Source organism: Giraffa tippelskirchi, chromosome 7 (genome assembly GCF_054371585.1).
Source record: "Giraffa tippelskirchi isolate mGirTip1 chromosome 7, T2T-mGirTip1v1.2.pri, whole genome shotgun sequence".
NCBI classification, from domain to species: domain Eukaryota; kingdom Metazoa; phylum Chordata; class Mammalia; order Artiodactyla; family Giraffidae; genus Giraffa; species Giraffa tippelskirchi.
The window spans coordinates 39391213-39412959 of record NC_137281.1 but is presented as its reverse complement, the minus strand read 5'-3'; the positions used below and the strand labels follow the sequence as shown (position 1 = coordinate 39412959).

The 21747-nt window shown below is 34.9% G+C and overlaps 1 protein-coding gene across 15 annotated transcripts in view; it reads left to right on the top strand.

Annotated features, from left to right (window-relative positions):
- The window catches only part of CHD9 (chromodomain helicase DNA binding protein 9), a 156716-nt gene that overhangs the window by 67156 nt on the left and 67813 nt on the right, over positions 1 to 21747 (top strand). For all 15 annotated transcript variants that reach the window (XM_081514422.1, XM_081514432.1, XM_081514431.1 and 12 more), the window contains 6 exons: positions 12152 to 12263; positions 16065 to 16211; positions 17078 to 17146; positions 17229 to 17284; positions 17934 to 18051; positions 21434 to 21520. In XM_081514422.1, coding sequence (XP_081370548.1) covers positions 12152 to 12263; positions 16065 to 16211; positions 17078 to 17146; positions 17229 to 17284; positions 17934 to 18051; positions 21434 to 21520 — 589 coding nt within the window. The remainder of the gene's footprint in view (positions 1 to 12151; positions 12264 to 16064; positions 16212 to 17077; positions 17147 to 17228; positions 17285 to 17933; positions 18052 to 21433; positions 21521 to 21747) is intronic.

Sequence of the window (21747 nt, the reverse complement as noted above, 5' to 3'; positions counted from 1 at the left end):
CTTTCTATTAAGGCTCTCTTCCTGAATAAGATAAGTTTAAAAATCAAGCAGACAAAATGAAAACAGAAACAGTTGCTAAAACTGATAAGAAGGAGATAGTTTAACTTACTAATATTTTTTTCTTATTTGTATGCCTCTGTTTATCAGATTAGCTAGAGTGGCATATAGGACAGGTAAATTTTGTTTTGAAACGTGCTTAGAGTTTGAAAGGAATTACATGGTTATATGGAAGGGGTGGTGTGAGTTAAAATGGAAATGGCAGCTGTAAAATAAAGAGTGAGGTATAGGACTTTTTCTGCTTTGATGTTTTTCATGATCTTGGCAGTCAGGTTATAAGCCGCCTTTCAAATAGAAGAGTGGGTATTTCTTTAGTGATATTTGCTATATAATAGAAGTTCCATGAATGGAAAGGAATGAATTTTATGAAAAGAATAAATGAATTGAAGATTAAATTTTAAATGATGCCAAATGGTTGCATTTGGTTTGTTAAAATCAGAAATGGCAAACTAATCCTCCACTAAGTCACAGAGACAAAATTAGTGATTTAGTAGTGATAAAGTAAATTAAAAAAAAATTCATTCTAAGACTTCTAGTAGAATTTTCTTATAGTTCAGTTTTAGATTTGATTGAAGCATTTTTAGGTTTATGTTTTATAGCTTTGACATTTAGACTATGTTTCCATGTTGTCAGTTAATGATTTACCTCTTTGCATTAGATGATCCACTGACAAGTAGAATGCTCTTTACACTTAAAAATGTTCTTGTAGCCCTGTAAATTTAATCAGTAAAGGTAAAACCTTCATGATTAAAGGTTAAAAAATACTTTTTTGTATTACTCAAAATTATTCTTTCTATTTGTTACAAGAATGGCAGTTAACGTAGGCTTTTCTCTTTAGTTAAAGCAGAAAACATCTAAATTAGAAAATATTTATCAAAGCAAGTTGGAATTAAGGGTGTCATGTTATAAAGAAAAACAGTAAAACATTTAATGAGATTCGGAAATTACATTGTGCCCTTCTTTGCTGTTGTCATTCTGAGCGCCCAAGAAGGGATAAGCAAAATAACATTAATTACCTACTATGCACATACATATATACATATATGTGTGTGTGTGTGTGTGTGTGTATGTATGTTTGTATTTTTAAACAAAACAAACATGTAAGTATATCCATATGTGTGTCTATGGAGAGAGACACATTTAAATAATAATATAAGGGGAAAATTGTATGAACAAAATCTGAGGGGAAAATAAGAGGAATCAGCAGAAATTGGGAATTATCACTTTATATTCCATGTTAGTGAAATAACAAATGAGAGCCTTCCCTGGTGGTCCAATGGTTAAGACTCCACCCTTTACTGCCAGGGGGTGGTTGTTCATCCCTGATCAGTCAGCTACTCCACGTGTCATAGGAAGTAACAACTGAGACCCTGATTGCAAACATTCAGAGCAGGAGGAATTTAGTATGTGTTTGGATGAAATATAAATGTATTAACTAAATGTTTCTCAGCATATGATAAAAAAGCATTTTCAAAAATGTGTGGTATAAATTTATTATGTATTTTTAATTATTAATCATGCCATTAGTAGACTGTGTAAGTTTTGTAATTTTTAAATGCTAAGAAGATAAAACGTTTTATTGATTTGACTCCTTATTTCTAAACTTAAGTTCAATGAAAATCTGCAATATTCATCTGCAGAAAGAATTAATGTGTACTTTATATATTGTTATGAATTTAAGATTTACAGGTCCATTTTTAATACGTATATCTTTATACGTGTATATATATATATATATAAGGTTTATCACTAGGAAATAATGTGCAGTTATTTTGTTTAAAATGTCATTGATTATGACACACTTATTTTATGTGTCAGAAAGAAAAATATATTAACAGTTAAAACTTTGGCATACCTTTGATTATTAGGTGAATCTTGATTTCATAGATGTTAATATGTGGGGGAAAGGTGTACTTTAGAGACACTATAGTATTTGATTTTAATTTGCCTATTTTGTCAGTATTTTTAAGCATAAATTGTTTTTTTTAAAGAGAAGAAGTAAGTTTTTTAAAGAATAAGGATTAAACTATGCTGATAAATATACTGACTATGATTAGCTAATACTTGGACCTTAGTGACTATTTATATGAAACAACTCAGTGAACTAAACATTTTGAAAAAAAATGATGTCCAATCTTAAACTGGAAGTGATTATTTATTTGTTTTATTTAGTTCCCAGCCAGGGATCAAACTCATGCTCCCTACAGTGGAAGTGCAGAGTCCTAACTACTGAACCTCCAGGGAATTCCCTAAATAGGAAGTGACTTATAATCCACATTACTAAAAACCTCGTATACAGTCCTTCTTTCATAAATTTAAAGATTAACTAAAAACCACTTTAAAACTTTTTTCTAGACAAGTTTAAGCTAGAGTCTTGAGTTGAACTTTAAACTGCAATAATTTCAGCAAGTTAAATATGTTTCTTCTTAAAAAAAAATACGCATGTATATATCTGATGACTTTAAAAATAGCCCCAGTGCCTGCAACTGGGCTTACAGAGAACAAAAAATTATAATGTAAAATAGTATTTTTGCTTGTTTCCTCTACGTATGATGAATTGGATGCATTAATTACAGCAAATGGACTAAATTGGGTAAGATTCATTGTTTGTCCAATTATTGCAGTGAGAGAATCTACAGGGGGCAATTACAGATTGACACCGTGTAGAATGTAGCTTGTTACACAGCTTCTACTAATAACACATGGGCAGGATTTAGATGAGTGCATAAATTACATCTGAAAATCAAATATAACTGTCAAGTATATAAACACTGAGGTTTTCTAGTACATGTACTTATCAAATGAATTAACATTTCAAATTTATACTTAGTTTGAAATTGCCCTTTGCTGTCTGAAAACAAGCTATGTTTTGATATTTAGTTCTTTTACATGCCTGGATACTTGTTGCTGCAGTTTGCGAACACTGATAACAGATCCCTTTAATGTTTTAAAAAACAAAACTTGCTTAAAGTCTTTATTATCATTATAGTCTGTATTACTTTGTTGCTTTACTTTGTAGCATTTCTAAAAAGCAGACTACCAATTTATTTGAAGAATGTACCTATAATGATATTTTATTTTAGAATTAACATGGTAAACTTTCTGTAATTCATCATGGAGGAGTGGAATGCTCTTTGGTAATTGGATATTTTACTTAACTGATTTTATCTTATTTCCTCTACTTTTGGATCATCTGATTTCCTTCAGATAACATTTAGGCTATCAGTTGTCATTGTACAGGCAATAGATATCCTTGGCTGTTCAGAAATCAACAAACTTTAACCGAAATGATTTTCTAAAAGATGATGTAGTTTCATAATCCTCTTTATTCATTAAAGTATATTTATTGATATTAAATTATCTATTGACTGGTTGAAGTATAGTATCATTTTATTTTAAAATCAGTAAGATATGTTGAAATTAGCAGAGTAGGAGTAAAGAGACTTTTGTCTTTTACTAGACTTGTGGTTTTGGCAATTTGTTTTATCTCTTAGGGCTAAAGTTTCCCTGTTTAACGGGACTGATGACCACCTTACCTATATATGAACTTTTCTCAGGGTCAACTGGGATATTATAGACAAAAGCACTTTGAAATTTTAAGTATTCTGTAAGTATAGAATAGTTTTATTATCCTGAATATTTGTTCCTGGAGTTTTCTTCACTAATTATTTTGAGGCAGAGGTTCTGAAACCTGGTGGGAATTCTTTTGAAGTCTGATAAGTGATCCCACTTACTAGATCAGAATTCTGGAGTTGGAACCTACAAATCTAGAGTTTTGTTTTGTTAGTTTTTATTTTGAACTAATCTCACACTTGTGAAACTAGGTTAGGGTTCCCTTAGGCTCTTCACCCAGCTACCTCGGATGTTAATAATATCTTATGTTACCCAAGCACAGTGATCAAAATCAGGAAGTAAACACTTAACACAATCCTGTTAACCGAGTTACAGCTCAGTGCAAATTGTGTCAGTTCCATTTTTTTGGCCAGGATCCAGTTAAGGATTTTATATTTCATTTTGTTGTCTTATCTCCTCGTACTCCTCCGTTTTGGAATGATTCTTCAATCTTTGATGTTTTCGTCTTTGAAGCACACTGGGCAGTTACTTTGTAGTGCTCAGTTGCTAAGTCATGTCCATCTCTTTGCAACCCCTGGACTGTAGCCCGCCAGGCTCCTCTGTCTATGGCATTTTCCAGGCAAGAATACTGGAGTGGATTGCCATTTCTTCCTCCAGGAGATCTTCCTGACCCAGGAATTGAAACTGTGTCTCCTGCGTCTCCTGCATTGGCAGGCAGATTCTTTACCACTGAGCCATGTGGGATGTCCCTTATTTCGCAGAATGTCTCTCAATTTGGGTTGTCTAATTTTCTCATCAGGAATTTTTATTTTTAACAAACAAGCTTCTAATGAAACCTGACTCACATGTTTAGAAATTACTGATCAAAACTAACCAAATGTTTGTTCTTTGTAGTATCCCTTATATACCATTTTAAAATATTTAATAAACTGATATGACTTCATTATTTCCAAGAACCAATGTTCTATGTAAGTAACCGTGGGATATGTGTATGTATGTGTGTATGAACATATATATAAACTATATATTTTATATAAAATATATATTTTTTAAACTCAGAATTATGTCAGTCAAGAATGACTTCAAGTTTTAGAATAAACCTTTTTCCTACAGAAGAAATGTAGCTTTTTTGAACAGAATGGTCATACGTGTAAGTATTTGGACCTCAGAAGTTAGTAGGAAACTATTGTACTTGAAATATTTCTTGCAAAGTTAGAATTTGAAAAATACTTTTGCATGGGTTAATGATAGTTAATTAGTTTATGAATTAAGATGTTATTCCAGGCCTATACAATAATATTGGAAGAAAATGCAGACTATAAAAATAAATTTTGAATGTATTTTTGTTTGTAAGTACATTTTTCAAATAATGTAATGAAGATTTCACCTAGGTATTATGAGTTCAATATAGTCGCTCAGTCGTGTCTGACACTTTGCAACCCCATGGACTGCAGCATGCCAGGCCTCCCTGTCCATCACCAGCTCCTGGAGTTTACTCAGACTCATGTCCATTGAGTCGGTGATGCCATCCAACCATCTCATCCTCTGTCGTCCCCTTCTCCTCCTGCCTTCAGTCTTTCCTAGCATCAGAGTCTTTTCAAATGAGTCATTTCTTCGCATCAGGTGGCCAAAGTATTGGAGTTTCAGCTTCAACATCAGTCCTTCCAATGAACACCCAGGACTGATCTTCTTTAGGATGGACTGGTTGGATCTTCTTGCAGTCCAAGGGACTCTCAAGAGTCTTCTCCAACACCACAGTTCAAAAGCATCAATTCTTGGACTCTCAGCTTTCTTTATAGTCCTACTCTCCTACCCATACATGACTACTAGAAAAACCATAGCCTTGACTAGACAGAGCTTTGTTGGTAAAGGAATGTCTCTGCTTTTTAATATAAGGTATTAAAACACTTATATCTAACTTAGCCACCTCCACCAAAAACAGTGAATGTTCAAGACTAATTTGGTAGCACTTAGTATTTTTTTTTTAGCACTTAGTATTTAGTCAGTGTTTATTTATAAAAATATTATTTAAGCAGCTTAGTTCAGTGTCCTCAGAGTGAAAACTTATTTACTTTATACTACTAGAAAGGAAAAGTACAATCTCTTCATAGTCATAAAATTTTAAATCTCTCTGCTCCTGATTTCATTGAAGTTTTTATTGAGTGGGATTTGAGTCTTTAGGCAGCAATAAAGATACCATTCAGATTATATATTTCACATACAGAATTTATTTAGCTTGCTGCTGCTGCTAAGTCGCTTTAGTCGTGTCCGACTCTGTGCGACCCCATAGACGGCAGCCCACCAGGCTCCCCCGTCCCTGGGATTCTCCAGGCAAGAATATTGGAGTGGGTTGCCATTTCCTTCTCCAGTGCATGAAAGTGAAAAGTGAAAGTGAAGTCGCTCAGTCGTGTCTGACTCTTCGTGACCCAATGGGCTGTAGCCTAGCAGGCTCCTCCGTCCATGGGGTTTCCCAGGCAAGAGTACTGGAGTGGGGTGCCATTGCCTTTAGCTTACCAAACACTAATAAAATGCCTTTTAAGCAATGTATTGAACGGTATTAGCTGGCCTTGATCTGCCTTTCATAGGAAGTCGTTATTAACTAACAGCTTTCCTGCCACTAGTGTTGTTCTCATCTACAAACCAGTCTAAAATATGCGTTTGGGTTTGTCAATGGATAGCAGATGAGGGAGTGCATGAAAACTGTATTTCTATGAATCATTTTTACTTTGAGTTATCCCTTACCTTACCATTGAAGATCACCTGCCCAAGTGCCTTAGGTCATATTAAATAACCAGAAGTAACATAAAGGTTACTTTTAGAAGGAGGTTGTTACTTGAAGAAAAAGCATGACAGGAGGCTTCTGGGAAACCAGGGTCTTGTTTCTTGATCTAGGAGCTGATTATACATTTATTTTCAGTTTGAGAAAGCTCACTCTGCTATATATACTCTTTTGATATGTGCACTTCTCTGAATTTACATTATACTGTAGTATTAGTACACTTGTTTTAGGGAAACTGAGGGATTGCATTTGGGACCATTTTGAGATTTTAATGTCTGTGGGATATCCATATGGATATGTCTTATAAACAGTTGGTTATATGAATCTGAAGTTACGGAAAGGTCTGAACTAGAGATAAGAGATTTGAGAATCTTCAACTTCTAAGTGGTTGTTACGAATGGATTAAATTTCCTAGTAATAGTATATAGAGAGGGAAGAAGTCTAAAGACACAACTTTGAGAAATACCAAAGTTTAAGGGACTGACGAAAAAAACTGAATCCTGCTTAAGAATGACAAAGTATAGAAGAGCCAAAGAAGTTTAGTCAGAACCAGAAGAACGTTGTGTCATGAATCTGAGGGTGCAGACAAGGAAAAAATAATTAGTTATGTGTTGGTCGATAAATTTTTTAAAAATTTCCATCAGAGTTAGCATTACAGGGGTCATTGGTGGCCTTAGACCTTAGGAGGTTAGTCTTTGGAGTGAGGCATATTTAATTTCTATCTCAGTTCTTACTATTGATATGACTTTAAAGAAGTGATTTAATTTCTCTAAGCCTCGGTTTCCTCCTCTTGTATAATTTGCCTCTCAGAACTATATGAACACAAAGTTAGAGAATGCACGTAAAGTCAGCAGAGGTTGGACTCAGTAAACATTGAGTAAATGGAAGCTATGAATATGGAAAGTTGTTTTAAGAGTTTTGATTATAGTGGATTGAGGAGTGAAAGGAACAGTATAAGTGACTCTTGAGAACTGTGGATAAGGAGGGAAGAACAAGATGATGTGGTATCTAATAGTAGATATTACCTCAAGGGATATTTTTATTTTAGGAGACAAACCAGAGTGAAGGAAGAGGGACCGGAATTTAGAGAGGAGATGACCTGTGTAAACAGAGAGAGGGGATAGAGTATGACTGTGGGTAGTTCCTTAATGTTGTGTCAGAGTATCCTTTTATACTTTCTCTGATTTCCTGGTTTCAGTGTAAACTGTATGTTTACTGTATGTCATTTATTTCACATACTCAGATAAGGGCAAGTGAGATAACCAAGTAAAAATTACCATTATCATATTGAAAGTGGTGATCAAAGCAATATGAGAATACCCTGGGAATTAATCGTTCTAGAATTTTTTCTCACCTCATATCTCATTATCCAGCCAGTAACCCACGTCTATTGTTTCTGCTTCCAAAATGAAAAATTATGGATCTTTCTTGATTTCTTCATCCACCCTACCATGGTCCTGTATTTCATTCTTCATTTCTCACCTGAATTGGCAGCCTTAGTGCTGGTTTCCCTCATTTACATTTCATTTCCTTCTAGTTGCATTGCTTCCTTGTTTAAAATTATTTTTCCTCCAATTTTATTGAGATGTAATTGACGTATCACAGTGTATTCGTTTATGGTGTACAACATAATGATTTGATGTGTGTGTGTATTGTGAAACTGTTACCACAATAAGTTTGTTAACATCTGTCACCTCACATAGTTATATGTTTTTTCTTGTGATGAGAACTTTTAAGATTTCCTCTCTCAGTAACTTTCAAATATTTAACTCATTATTATTATCTATAGTCACCAGGCTGTACATTACATCCCTAGAATTTGTTTAAAATTCTTACATCTTCCGGTTGCTTTACTGTTTCTTATCCATTGAAAATATCTCCATGCCATTTGTTGTCAGTGGTGAGCAAGACAGATTTCTTTTCAATTTCTGCCCTATGCAGCTTAAAGTATAAGAAAGTGAAGTCACTCAGTTGTGTCCGACTCTTTGTGACCCCGTGCACTGTAGCCCACCAGGCTCCTCCGTCCATGGAATTTTCCAGGCAAGAGTACTGGAGTGGGTTGCCATTTCCCTCTCCAGAGGATCTTCCTGACCCAGGGATCAAACCCAGGTCTCCCGCACTGTAGGCAGACACTTTACCGTCTGAGCCACCAGGGAAGATGGCCTTAAACTAAAACAATAACTCCTTGCATGTGATACAAGGTCTTTTGTGACCTTGACCCAGCTCTTCCTGTAGTACTTTGTGTGGTCCTAACATGCTCTTATTGTTGCATATTCTCACGTCTTCTGTGGTATCCCCATCTGGAATGTGCCTGGTCTTTTCTTTCACTGCTTGTTGGGCTCCCTTTAATCTTTCAGTTCCCTGTCTCAAACATTGCCTTTTCTGTAAAGCCTTCTTTACTCTTCTTAAGCTCCAAAGAATAGCAAGGAGAGATAAGAAAGCCTTCCTCAGCGATCAATGCAAAGAAATAAAGGAAAACAACAGAATGGGAAAGACTAGAGATCTTTTCAAGAAAATTAGAGATACCAAGGGAACATTTCATGCAAAGATGGGCTCAATAAAGGACAGAAATCATAAGAACCTAACAGAAGCAGAAGATACTAAGAAGAAGTGGCAAGAATACACAGAAGAATTATACAAAAAAGTTCTTCACGACCCAGACAGTCACGATGGTGTGATCACTCACCTAGAGCCAGACATCCTGGAATGCGAAGTCAAGTGGGCCTTAGGAAGCATCATTACGAACAAAGCTAGTGGAGGTGATGGAATTCCAGTTGAGCTATTTCAAATCCTGAAAGATGATGCTGTGAAAGTGCTACACTCGATATGCCAGCAAATCTGGAAAACTCAGCAGTGGCCACAGGACTGGAAAAGGTCAGTTTTCATTCCAATCCCAAAGAAAGGCAATGCCAGAGAATGCTCAAACTACCGCACAATTGCACTCATCTCACACGCTAGTAAAGTAATGCTTAAAATTCTCCAAGCCAGGCTTCAGCAATACGTGAACTGTGAACTTCCAGATGTTCAAGCTGGTTTTAGAAAAGGCAGAGGAACCAGAGATCAAATTGCCAACATCCGCTGGATCATCAAAAAAGCAAGAGAGTACCAGAAAAACATCTATTTCTGCTTTATTGACTATGCCAAAGCCTTTGACTGTGTGGATCACAATAAACTGTGGAAAATTCTGAAAGAGATGGGAATACCAGACCACCTGACCTGTCTCTTGAGAAACCTGTATGCAGGTCAGGAAGCAACAGTTAGAACTGGACATGGAACAACAAACTGGTTCATCAGGAAAGGAGTACATCAAGGCTGTATATTGTCACCCTGCTTATTTAACTTGAGAAGGCAATGGCACCCCACTCCAGTACTCTTTTGCCTGGAGAATCCCATGGACGGCGGAGCCTGGCGGGCTTCAGCCCATGGGGTTGCTAAGAGTCGGACACTACTGAGCGACTTCACTTTCACTTTTCCCTTTCATGCACCGGAGAAGGAAATGGTAACCCACTCCAGTATTCTTGCCTGGAAAATCCCAGGGACGGTGGAGCCTGGTGGGCTGCCATCTATGGGGTCACACAGAGTTGGACACGACTGAAGAAACTTAGCAGCAGCAGAGTACATCATGAGAAACGCTGGGCTGTATGAAGCACAAGCTGGAATCAAGATTGCTGGGAGAAATATCAATAACCTCACATATGCAGATAACACCACCCTTATGGCAGAAAGTGAAGAAGAACTAAAGAGCCTCTTGATGAAAGTGAAAGAGGAGAGTGAAAAAGTTGGCTTAAAGCTCAACATTCAGAAAACTAAGATCATGGCATCCGGTCCCATCACTTCATGGCAGATAGATGGGGAAACAGTGGAAACAGTGGCTGACTTTATTTTTCTGGGCTCCAAAATCACTGCAGATGGTGACTGCAGCCATGAAATTAAAAGACACTTACTCCTTGGAAGGAAAGTTATGACCAACCTAGACAGCATATTAAAAAGCAGAGACATTACTTTGCCATCAAAGGTCCGTCTAGTCAAGTCTATGGTTTTTCCAGTGGTCATGTGTAGATGTGAGAGTTGGACTATAAAGAAAGCTGAGCGCCGAAGAATTGATGCTTTTGAACTGTGGTGCTGGAGGAGACTCTTGAAAGTCCCTTGGACTGCAAGGAGATCCAGCCAGTCCATCCTAAAGGAGATCAGTCCTGGGTATTCATTGCAAAGACTGATGTTGAAGCTGAAACTCCAGTACTTTGGCCACCTGATGCGAAGAGCTGACTCATTTGAAAAGACCCTGATGCTGGAAAAGATTGAGGGCAGGAGGAGAAGGAGACGAGAGGATGAGATGGCTGGGTGGCATCACCGATTCGATGAACATGGGTTTGGGTGGACTCAGTGAGTTGGTGATGGACAGGGAGGCCTGGCGTGCTGCGGTTCATTCGGTCGCAAAGAGTCGGACACGACTGAGCAACTGAACTGAACTGAACCCTTCTTTACTCTTCCATTTCTTCCTTTGTCACATTACATATCTTTCTAACTTCCTCTTTATTTTAGCTGAGATCATATTCTAACAATGATATGTAAGGTTAGGAACCTTGTCGACTTTACCTTCAAATCCTAGTACCCAGGAAAGTGCCTGGCATGTCGCAGTTAGATGTAGTTACCATTAGTTGAGAAACTGCTATGTATTAAAGGCTGTGCTCAGAGATACATTATCCCACTTTATTCTCAACAACAGTATGGCTCTAGCTATTGTAATATCCCTGTTTTACAGACAAGGAAGCTATCAAGTAATTTCCCCAGTGTCACACAAGACAGGTAAATGGTGACATCAGGCTTTTTTTTTTTGAAATTATGATTTCAAAGTGGATGCTTTTAACCTTCAAATTTTCCCACATTGGTAAATAACTGTTGAAAATAATTTTGATATATTTCTAATATATCATGCCTGAGTATAATTGGGAAGCTTTCTCTGTTTGGAATATAGATATCTAAAATAGAACTTTCCTAATAGTGATCATGTCATCTCATCTATTGAACCAGATAAGAAAATGTTGGATGTACTTATGTATTTCTGTCTTTCATCAGAAAACAAACATAGAAAACACATTTTCATTTTAGACATTTACATTTAATGTGTGTTAATATACATATATATGTGTATATATTAGAGACAGGTAAATGTATGCATACTGTAGAAATATAAAAATTCTTACTCTTTAGAAAGATAGAGTGTAGCTAAGAAAAGGCTTAAGTGAAATAATCAAAGAACAATTAATTAAGTGTTTAAGTAAGGGAAAAACTGCTATAGGGTAGAAATAAGTGGAGACTTTTGGAGAATAGGTGGGATTCAAAGAAATTAAGTGGAATTTGAAATAAGAAGTAGAAGGAAAAAGAATCCCTCATTCCAAACCTATCCAAGATAATAAAATAAATAAATTATGTTAATTATTAATTAAATCACCTGATAGTTTTCTCATGAAAAATAATTGTGAGCCTAAAAAAACAAGTGATAGAACTTAACTATATTTCTAAGCTTGAAATATGTTAACTGTATTATTGTTTTCTATTTGTTTCATTGGAATAGAGTTTATCATTTGAAAATATCATTTTTTATGTCGTGATAAATAACATCTTTGATTGGACATTCAAGGGATATAAAACAGAAGAAAGTTTATCATTGAGATCTTACTTTAACCAAAGATGGAAAAATACAAAGAGATCTTACTGTTTACTGTTTTTCTCTTAAAACAGCAAACTCATTATTACATTGGGTAAGAAACAAAAGAGAAAGAATGAGTCTTCAGATGAAATATCTGATGCAGAGCAGATGACACAGCATGCATTCAAAGAGGAAGACTCTCAAGTGAGTATAAAATTTTTTTCTGAGAAATGAAGCACTGGCAGATTTAGATAGCATAATATTGTTTTATGGACATTTATACTGTAGTTTAGTGGTAAAAGTACATTTTATTTTCATAGAACTTATATGACAAAACATTATTACAGTATGCTCCTACAGTGTTAGACCTGGGAGGAACCGTACACATCCTCTTCAAACCCTCTCAGTTTTCAGATAATGCGACTGAAGCCCATGAGTTTAAGTAACAATCCAAAGACCCTGGTGGCTTTTAGCACGGAGAGTATCCAGTGATATTATTACCCTGTACTTATAGAGCATTATTAAATGAAGTTAATGATGGAGATACTAATTTTAAAAGTCACATACAAATGATAAAGCAAATGGGTTGAATCATTCTTGGAGATAATTTCTTTGGTCTGCTTCTACTGAAGAAAAGATAAACAGGTATATTAAAAATCCCCTAAAGCAGACAAAAATACTGTGCATTTTTCCTTTTTATTTTTTTAATAGCTGTATATTCAAAATAACCTTGTGAAGTTAAAAAATTATATAGTGAAGGTCATAATAATTCAGGCCACCCTCTGCTCTCTAATAATTAAAGTACAACCCTAGGCCGTAGGGGTGGTGGCAGTTGTTGCATTATGGGGCCAGAAAGCCCCTGAATGGCCTTTCTTCTTCCTTATGCAGCTTCTTATCCAATGGGAGAGTAGTGGCTCAAGGCTCCTGGGCTGCTGCAAGAGTTGAGGTAAGGGCAGTGACTGAAGCTCCTAATATTATATGGCCTGGCTTTTTCTTCATATGTTATCCTTAACTTAGGCAAACTTATCATTATTCAATATGAGAAAATGTAGTTAAATTTTTACTAAAATAATGCTGGCCATTTTTCCATTATGTAATTACCAAACAATGAAATGGTAGAATAGGTTAACATGCACATTTGTTCCATGCCTTTCACAGTAGTTAACTAGGTTGCTTCGACAAGTGTTTTGCTTTAACACAAAAATTTTAATGGGAGAAGGAAAGAAATATTTTCTGGTAAAGAATCATAAATATGTATTATTGATATATTTAAATACATTAGTATATAAATTATGTATAAATATCTAAAAGTAGTTTTCAACCACAATGGATTGTCAAGATTTGAAGGCTTGAAAAGTAATTGAAGGTTTAGAGTCAAGTGAAAAATCTAAAAATGTGGTTATGATATTTAAGTTTTTACCTGATAGAGAGTAATTCAGTAATCTAACTATATTTAGAGATTTAAATTATTTTTAAAAGCCCCTATAGCACATTTTAGCACATTAGGTTTATGATAGGAAACAAATGGTATGTTATCATAATGAAGTATTTAGTCATTTAAGAACATAATGTTTGACTTCTTATGTAAAGTGCTGTTGATTGAAGCCTTTAAAACATTATGGAAAAGTTAGAAAAAAGAAATTTTAAGAAAGAGTTTGTCACTTTTAAATTGTCTTTTGAAAAATATTGTGGAGAAAAAGAAAGCCAAAGCAACCCACATTAGCCTAAAATATGGACATTCAAATTAGTTCTGTATTTTTAAGGTAGTGGAAGTGTTTTATAACAGAGAAAGCTAATTGGTAAGAGTGGCACCTTACTTCTCTTTGCCTAATGTGTATCTATATTCTCTAGTGGAATGTAAGTTATGGTGAAATCAGCTGAAAAACTACAAAAAACTCAGTTTTTTAAATTACTCAGAGATTGATAAAAATCTTCATAGAATGAGGGAGCAGTTTACAGTATGTGGCTCTCATTCCATCTTGTAAAGAATTACCTGAATGTGCACTTTTGTGAGTTAAAATGATTCTTTAAGGCCACTTGTTTACTACTTACTCAGGATTGTGTATGGCATTTCAAAGTACCTGACCTGAGTGATCAGAAAGGAAACTTTAATACTGAAATCATCTATAGAATCTTCTAAAAGTATACCAAATTATTACCAGACTTCATTAAATAAACTATTTGTGCCTAGTGAGACATAACATTCATAATATATGTTATTGTTAGAATAATAAGTGTCCTGAATGGTTATTAAATTAAGGTATTTTTGAGCATTAAGAACTGATGCCTGTAATAGAACTCCAGACATTTCTTTAGCCTAGTATTAGATTAGAGATCCATAGACTTTTCTCTCCCAGGGAATAATAAATGTTTCATATCTTTTCCAAAGGAGGATATGTGAGAATTGGTCTTCTATAAGTCCTTTGGGCTTCCTCAGTGGTTCAGTAAAGAATCCTTCTGTAGTGCAGGATCCCCAGGAGATATAGGTTCGATCCCTGGGTCAGGAAGATCGCCTGGAGAAGGGAATGGCAACCTATTCCATATTCTTGCCTGGGAAATTCCATGCACAGAGGAGCCTGGCAGGCTACAGTCTGTGGGTTCACAAGAGTAGGACACGACGTAGCAAGTAAAGAAAACAAAAGCTAGTATATTTCCTAGAGTGAACTCCCCAGCCTTTGTGGGCTTCTCTGGTGGCTAAGATGGTAAAGAATCTTTCTGCAGTGCAGGAGACCCATGTTCAGTCCCTTTTATATAATTTTTGTATACCACCTTCCTGCCTCTCATAGTGACAAAATTGTCACCTTGAGTTTTGAAAATATAAATATCTTCATGGCTAAGAGATGGTGACCCATCCTAATTGAGGCATGGAGTTTTCTACTACATTTGGCTGAGCTGCCTCACCACAATAGTGCCTTTCTGTCTCTCAATATTCCACTACTTTCAAGAGAAGAGGCGCTGCAGCCTTTCTGAATACAAGTAAGTTTGTCCCCACACTGCTGCACTGATTCAGTTTTGTTATGGCAGTGGTAGTATGAAAGACCTACCACATTGAAGACATTGGCAGAAACCAAAAGGAGAACACATGGCTTATTCTGTTAGTTGCATTTTGGGGAAATGTCATGAGAGTTACTAAATACACAGAAGAATAGTAAAAGGAAGAAGAACTATTGAGTAGTAGAACAGTTGACCAAGGTGCCTCCATCCATGAGATTTTAGGGAGGTGCGCAAAAGCAAATTTAAGTCCTTTGGGATTTTCAAACAATTGTGTAATTTTTTAGTGGGAACATCAAATATTAGATTTTTAGGGAGGTAAGTAAAGCCATGTGCATTTGATACTTGCTTTTAAATTATTTAGATTATTTTAAAATCATGTTACTACACAGAATACTTTCTGAAAAGCTTTCTTCCGTTTTTATGATAGTAGTGTTATTTATTTTTAAGGGAAGCTGGTAAAGGCAGTAAAACAGTGGTTCCTCCTTCATTCACATTTAATTTTTTAGTAGATTTCATACTTTGTTATTTTATGTATCTCTTTTAAAACATTTTGTGTTATTTTTTTTTCTATTTTAAACGTAGGTTCATGGGTTTTGTGTCAATGTTTTAATTTTTTAGTTTTATGCCCCTGATTAATTATTAAACCAATATTCATCTGATGACTTTCTAGGTTTGAAGCAAAAACTATGACAGTATTAATATTTTAAAATATGTGTTTCCCAGTCTGTGAAATAGTTAAATAAAAAGACCTTTTTATTCTTAACAAATTCAAAAGAAAAGTAATAAAGGTATTACTGTTAATCATTCTTACTTGACATTTTAGGAAGTAAAACTAAAGATAACTAAAGATTGCAAACCTTTGGCAAAGCAAAAATTATAATCTTCCATTAATTAAAAGTAAAAATGAGAAAAAATGAATGTAGAATGAAGTTTTGAAAATTTAATGTACAAAGTTGTCACGTGACCCTTTAAAATAAATCATGTGAATATGCTCCTTATCATTCATTACAGAAAAGAAGATCAAATCGACAAATTAAAAGGAAAAAATATGCAGAAGATGCAGAAGGGAAGCAATCTGAAGAAGAGGTTAAAGGCTCTATGAAAATAAAAAAGAATTCAGCTCCTTTACCTGGTGAACAGCCTTTACAGTTATTTGTGGTAAGACAGATTTTGGATTATATGACAAAAAACATTTTAAACCAATGTAAATTAAAAATCTTCATTATCTTTCCTCCTAAAACCTGCATCAACTTTTCCTCCTAGGTTCCATATTATAGTTAATAGAATCATTAGTTATTTAGATCAGAAACCCTAGGTATTTGTTCTCTCTTTTTTTATCTTTACTTCTTGTCATTCAATTTTTTACCTCCTAAATATATTTTCCTGCGACTCCTCCAAACTCTATGTTTTTTGTAGAGTATTTCTAAATTACAAGCCTAATTACAGTACTTTTCTTGAAAACTCCTCTAATGGTGTCCTAAGTCAGAAACAAATGAAAATGCACTTTTTAGTACAGCTTATAAAGCCTTTCATATGGATTTTTTGGCCTTAATGTCCTTCCACTTCTCTCTAAACTGTCAGTCCTCTGGTTTGATGAACATGGTTGTCTGAATGCCATATTTTGACACCTTTATGTCTTTACATATGCATTTTCCTCTTTGTAGAGTTCTTTCACTCTCCCTTATCTGGACTGTAACCCAGCTACTCATTTCCTTGCTGAATCATCTGACACCTTGAACAAGTAGTAATCTCTCTGCCTGAGCTTTCTAATCTGCAAAATGTAAACTATTGAGGATAATGCATAAGAGATTAAAAAGCCCAATATGTTTACTATGATGGTGATGCCAGTGATGATGAGGACAGTAACAACAATTGATTTTTTTCATTTTGTATTTAACATTTAACATGGTCCCTGACATGTTAAATAAGTGTTCATTGGATTTTAGTATATTTATAGACATACCGAGTGGCAACTGAAATGTTTTCAGAATGTATCATCATACTTTTTTTCCTCCTTCACATAGGAGAATCCGAGTGAAGAAGATGCTGCAATTGTGGACAAGATACTATCTTCTAGAACTATAAAAAAGGAAGTAAGTAATGATACATTACATTCTATACTTTATATTCTATGGCCTGATTATAAAACTCATAATTATTGAATCTTTTTCTTAGATATCACCTGGAGTGATGATTGATACAGAAGAATTTTTTGTAAAATACAAGAATTAGTAAGTATTTGAGTTAAAAAAATATTAGAAAGATATTATTTAATTATGAATTAATATTTTGAATATGTTAAGTTAAATTATGATTTTTCTTTTATCTGTATTTTAAAATATTTTATTTATTATTGCATGAACTTAAAAATCATTAAAAAGTGAATAGACTTTGAAAACTTTTCATGTTAAAATTGAATAGTTTTTTTCCCAGAAAACTACTTACTAACATCAAAATTCAGGACTATTTATAAATGACGCTTTTGGAAATAATAGGCATTTTCCATCATTTTATACTGTTAAACTTTTCAGGTTTTGTTCAACTTTTTCTTATGCTTTGGTGAAAGAAAGTATTTTAAATAAAATTACATTGCTTTCAAAACAAGTTTTCTTTCTGATCATGACAAAACTATTATAATGAAGAAATGAATGAAAAGTCACATCTTGTTATCCTTATGATTCAGTTTACCATTCTGTGTAGTGATCACAGTGGCTTTATTTTAAAAATTATATGAGAGTCTGTTGACATTAAATGAAATGATGAACAGCCTGTTTGGAAAGTTGAAGATAATATTTTTAGAGGCCATGATTAAAAATAAATCTAAAAACAAAACATGATTTTCTGTATCATTCTAATATACTACTTTTATAAAAATTTTAGCTCCTATCTTCACTGTGAGTGGGCCACAGAACAGCAGCTTCTGAAAGATAAAAGGATCCAGCAGAAAATCAAACGATTCAAATTGAGACAAGCACAAAGAGCACATTTTTTTGCAGACGTAAGAAGAAAAAGACTATTATGTGTTGAACTCTGAATACATGTCATATTGTGTATCAAAAACTTAAGTTATTATTCATTTTAATTCTTAGGCTTCTACCTTTGATATTGGAATATAAATGATATCTACATATTTTCCCCCCTAAATTTAGCTTGGAAAGTAGCTAAAACAGGAACACTAATAAATCAGAATGGTAGATATCTCCTGTATTTTAAAGTTAACATTTATTTCAATACCTTTTAGAGTTGAATGTGAGTATATTAATATCTTAAAGTATTTTATCAGCAAACTTATTCAGTAATGGCGACATAGCAAATAAATGAAAAAGAAGATTTTTCAGTATGTGAGATATTGCATATTTTCTATATCAGCTTTGTGTATGCATGAACAGAACATCATTGGAAAACTTCATTAACCTTTCCAGGCCTTTTTTAAAAGTCAGGTGTCCTTTCCTGCTCCAAACTTTTTAATTTTTCTTTTAATAGACATTTTTAGAGCAGTTTTAGATTCATCTAATTATTTTAACTTTTAGTACTGGATATTCCCACATATATTTTAACTAGGTTCCCTAAATGTTAACATTTTACCATATTTGCTTTATCATTCACATTAATTCTTCTGTCTCTGTGCACCTCTCTCCCTCTTTCTGCCTCTCTCTCCCATGTACATAAATTTTTTTCTAAACCATTTGATAATTCTCAATTTCAGTATTTTATAGAAGCATTTTCTCATAATAATACTACAGTTAACACTGACATGGTAATCTTTTCTCATCTAAAGACCTTAATTCATATTTCACTAATTGTTCCACTAGTATTTTTATAGCAAAAATTTTTTTTTAAGTATGTTTATGCTTATTCTAATCCAAAGTCTAGTTCTGCGGTGCATAATACATTTAGTTGTCATGTCTCCTTTAATCAGTATTTTTTTGTTTTCCATCACTTGGACCTTTTTCTTTTTAAAGAATTTAGGTGGTTTATTCTGTAGCTTGTCCCTCAGTTTGGGATAGGAGAATGCAGTGGCAATGCACTCCAGTACTCTTGCCTGGAAAATCCCATGGACGGAGGAGCCTGGTAGGCTGCAGTCCATGGGGTCGCGATGAGTCAGAGGCGACTGAGCGACTTCACTTTCACTTTTCACTTGCATGCATTGGAGAAGGAAATGGCAACCCACTCCAGTGTTCTTGCCTGGAGAGTCCCAGGGACGGAGGAGCCTGGTGGGCTGCCGTCAATGGGGTCGCACAGAGTCGGACACGACTGAAGCAACTTTGCAGCAGCAGCAGCAATTTGGGATTGTCTTGATGTTTCCTGAGCTTCAGGTCATGCATTTTTTTAAATGAACACTACAGAAATGATGCAGCAGCATTCTCAGTGAATCATGACAGGAGGTATTTGATACCTATTTACCCAATTACTGGTAGTGTTAACTTTAATCACTAGACTATATTGATATCTTATGGCAGATTTTTCCACCATGAGGCTATTTTTATTTCTTTGTAATTGTAAAGTCTACTTCAAAAATTTGTTGATTGAAATGGCCTATCAACTTATGGATGCTGGGAGGTTCTCAAAAATTTCTCACTTCCTCACTCTGGTACCAAAATCTCTATTGAGCTGATGGGGCTTACCAGGTGGCTCAGTGGTCAAGAATCCGCCTGCCAGTACAGGAGATGCAGAAGATGCAGGCTCGATCCCTGGGTCGGAATGATCCCCTGGAGAAGGAAATGTAAACCATTCTAGCATTCTTGCCTGGAGAATCCTTGGACAGAGGATCCTAGTGGGCTACAGTCCACAGACACGACTTAGTGACTGAGCACGCACAATGAGCAAAAGATTTTAGAAGTACTTAACTAATAATCTTTTAATTGTTCATGAAGGTTAATTTTTTTAATGTGCCTGAGGTACAAGATAAACTGGAGCTATGCAGATTTGAGCTATGCAGATTTTCTTTTATACCATTTTGGTGTTGGATAGTGCTCTTTTATTACCAAGTGTGTCTTGTATGTGGAGATGATAGTATTGATCAGGAATGGATTAAGATAATGAGGAGAACTAAAGGCAGAGCCATGGAGTACTGCAACATTTGGAGGTTAAACAGAGGAAGAGATGCAGCAAAGATAACTGAGATGGGCTTTGGGAGTAAGGCTTTGAGGCATGATTAGGAATTAGCTAAGCAGACGAAAGAAGGAACAGCGATCTATTCAGAAGAGAGAAAAATAAGTATAAAAACATGAAGGTGTGACAGAACATGGAATTTGAAAAGCATGTGGTTTTATACTTTTGAAGCATAATATCTGGGGCATGGCTGTGTCAAGCAGTAGGAGATGAGGCTGGAGGAAAATGTTTGAGCCTGTTTATTCCACAGAAACTAATGTGGGCTTGGTTCCCAAACAGGGGAGAGTCAGTAAAGAATTTGAAGCAAGGGAGCAATATATAAGATTTATATTTGAGAAAGCGTGGGAGCATGAATCAAGATAATCAGTAGCAAACACCGAAAGATAGTGGAGGACAGAGGAGCCTGGCGTGCTACAGTCCATTGTGTCGCAAAAAGTCAAATGTGAATTAGCTACTGAACAACAAGTGTGAAAATAAAGGGAGGCAAAACAGTAGTTGGTGACTAGTTAAGAAGTTATTTGTAAAGATCCAAGTAAGAAGACATGAGGCAGTGAGAATGAGGAAGGAGGAACCAATTTGAGTTATAAACAAAATTAGAATCTGTGTGAATCAATGAGTTAAGGGATGTGGGAGATGAAAGAAGAGAATCTGAGATGACTTCTCCATTGCTGGCTTGTGTAACTAGGAGTAGAGTGCGGCATGAGGCTGGTGCTGTGTTGGCCATTAACCCAGTTAGAAAGTACAGGCAGAAGTACAGGTTGAAGTGTAAATGAATGTAGTTGAGTGTGAGACAGTTTGCAAACTGTCAGTTTGCATTTAGTTAGGTCTTGAGCACAAGAACCACCACCAGATAAAGAATGTTTGATACAAATGAGGGAGGAGTCTTCAGGTCAGGTGATTGGTCCTCAATTCTTGGACCTGGTTACTACAGAGTAAAGTAGCACAAGAAAGGTAAAGGAAAGCCTCTTTTCCAACTAGGAAATTTTAAAGGATATACCTTCTAGAGTAACTTACTTGTCTGAGGTACCTTATTTTTTAGTGCTTTTTAGTTGAGCTTTTTTTGTACATAACTTGGTGATTCATAGTACAGACAAATCATAGAAATCTTTTAGAAATTAAAATGGAAGTATTCCATTTTTTGAAATTCAGTTACAGTCAAACTGAAGTGTTTGCTCTATAGTGAATAGCCAGTAATAAATTTGTCTTTATTTCACTTTTATTTTTCTACTTCTTTGTCAAATATCAATTAAGTTACTTTTTAATTTTAGATGGAAGAAGAACCATTTAACCCAGACTACGTTGAAGTAGACAGAGTGTTAGAAGTCTCTTTTTGTGAAGATAAAGATACTGGCGAGGTAATATTTGGTAGAAATACTTTTTGAGTAAGTAAGAAAAATCTAAAACCTTCCAGGTATTAAAACATTACTTTTTTAAAGGTAATGATCTAAAAACACTAAAAAAAAAGTTTCATAAGTTTTTACCAGTAAAGATTAATATATTTAAATTGTTTCTGGGGATTCTCAGTTTAAACTGTTTCTTACTATTCTTTTTCAAATTAATAAAGTGAAAAAAACTTTCTTTT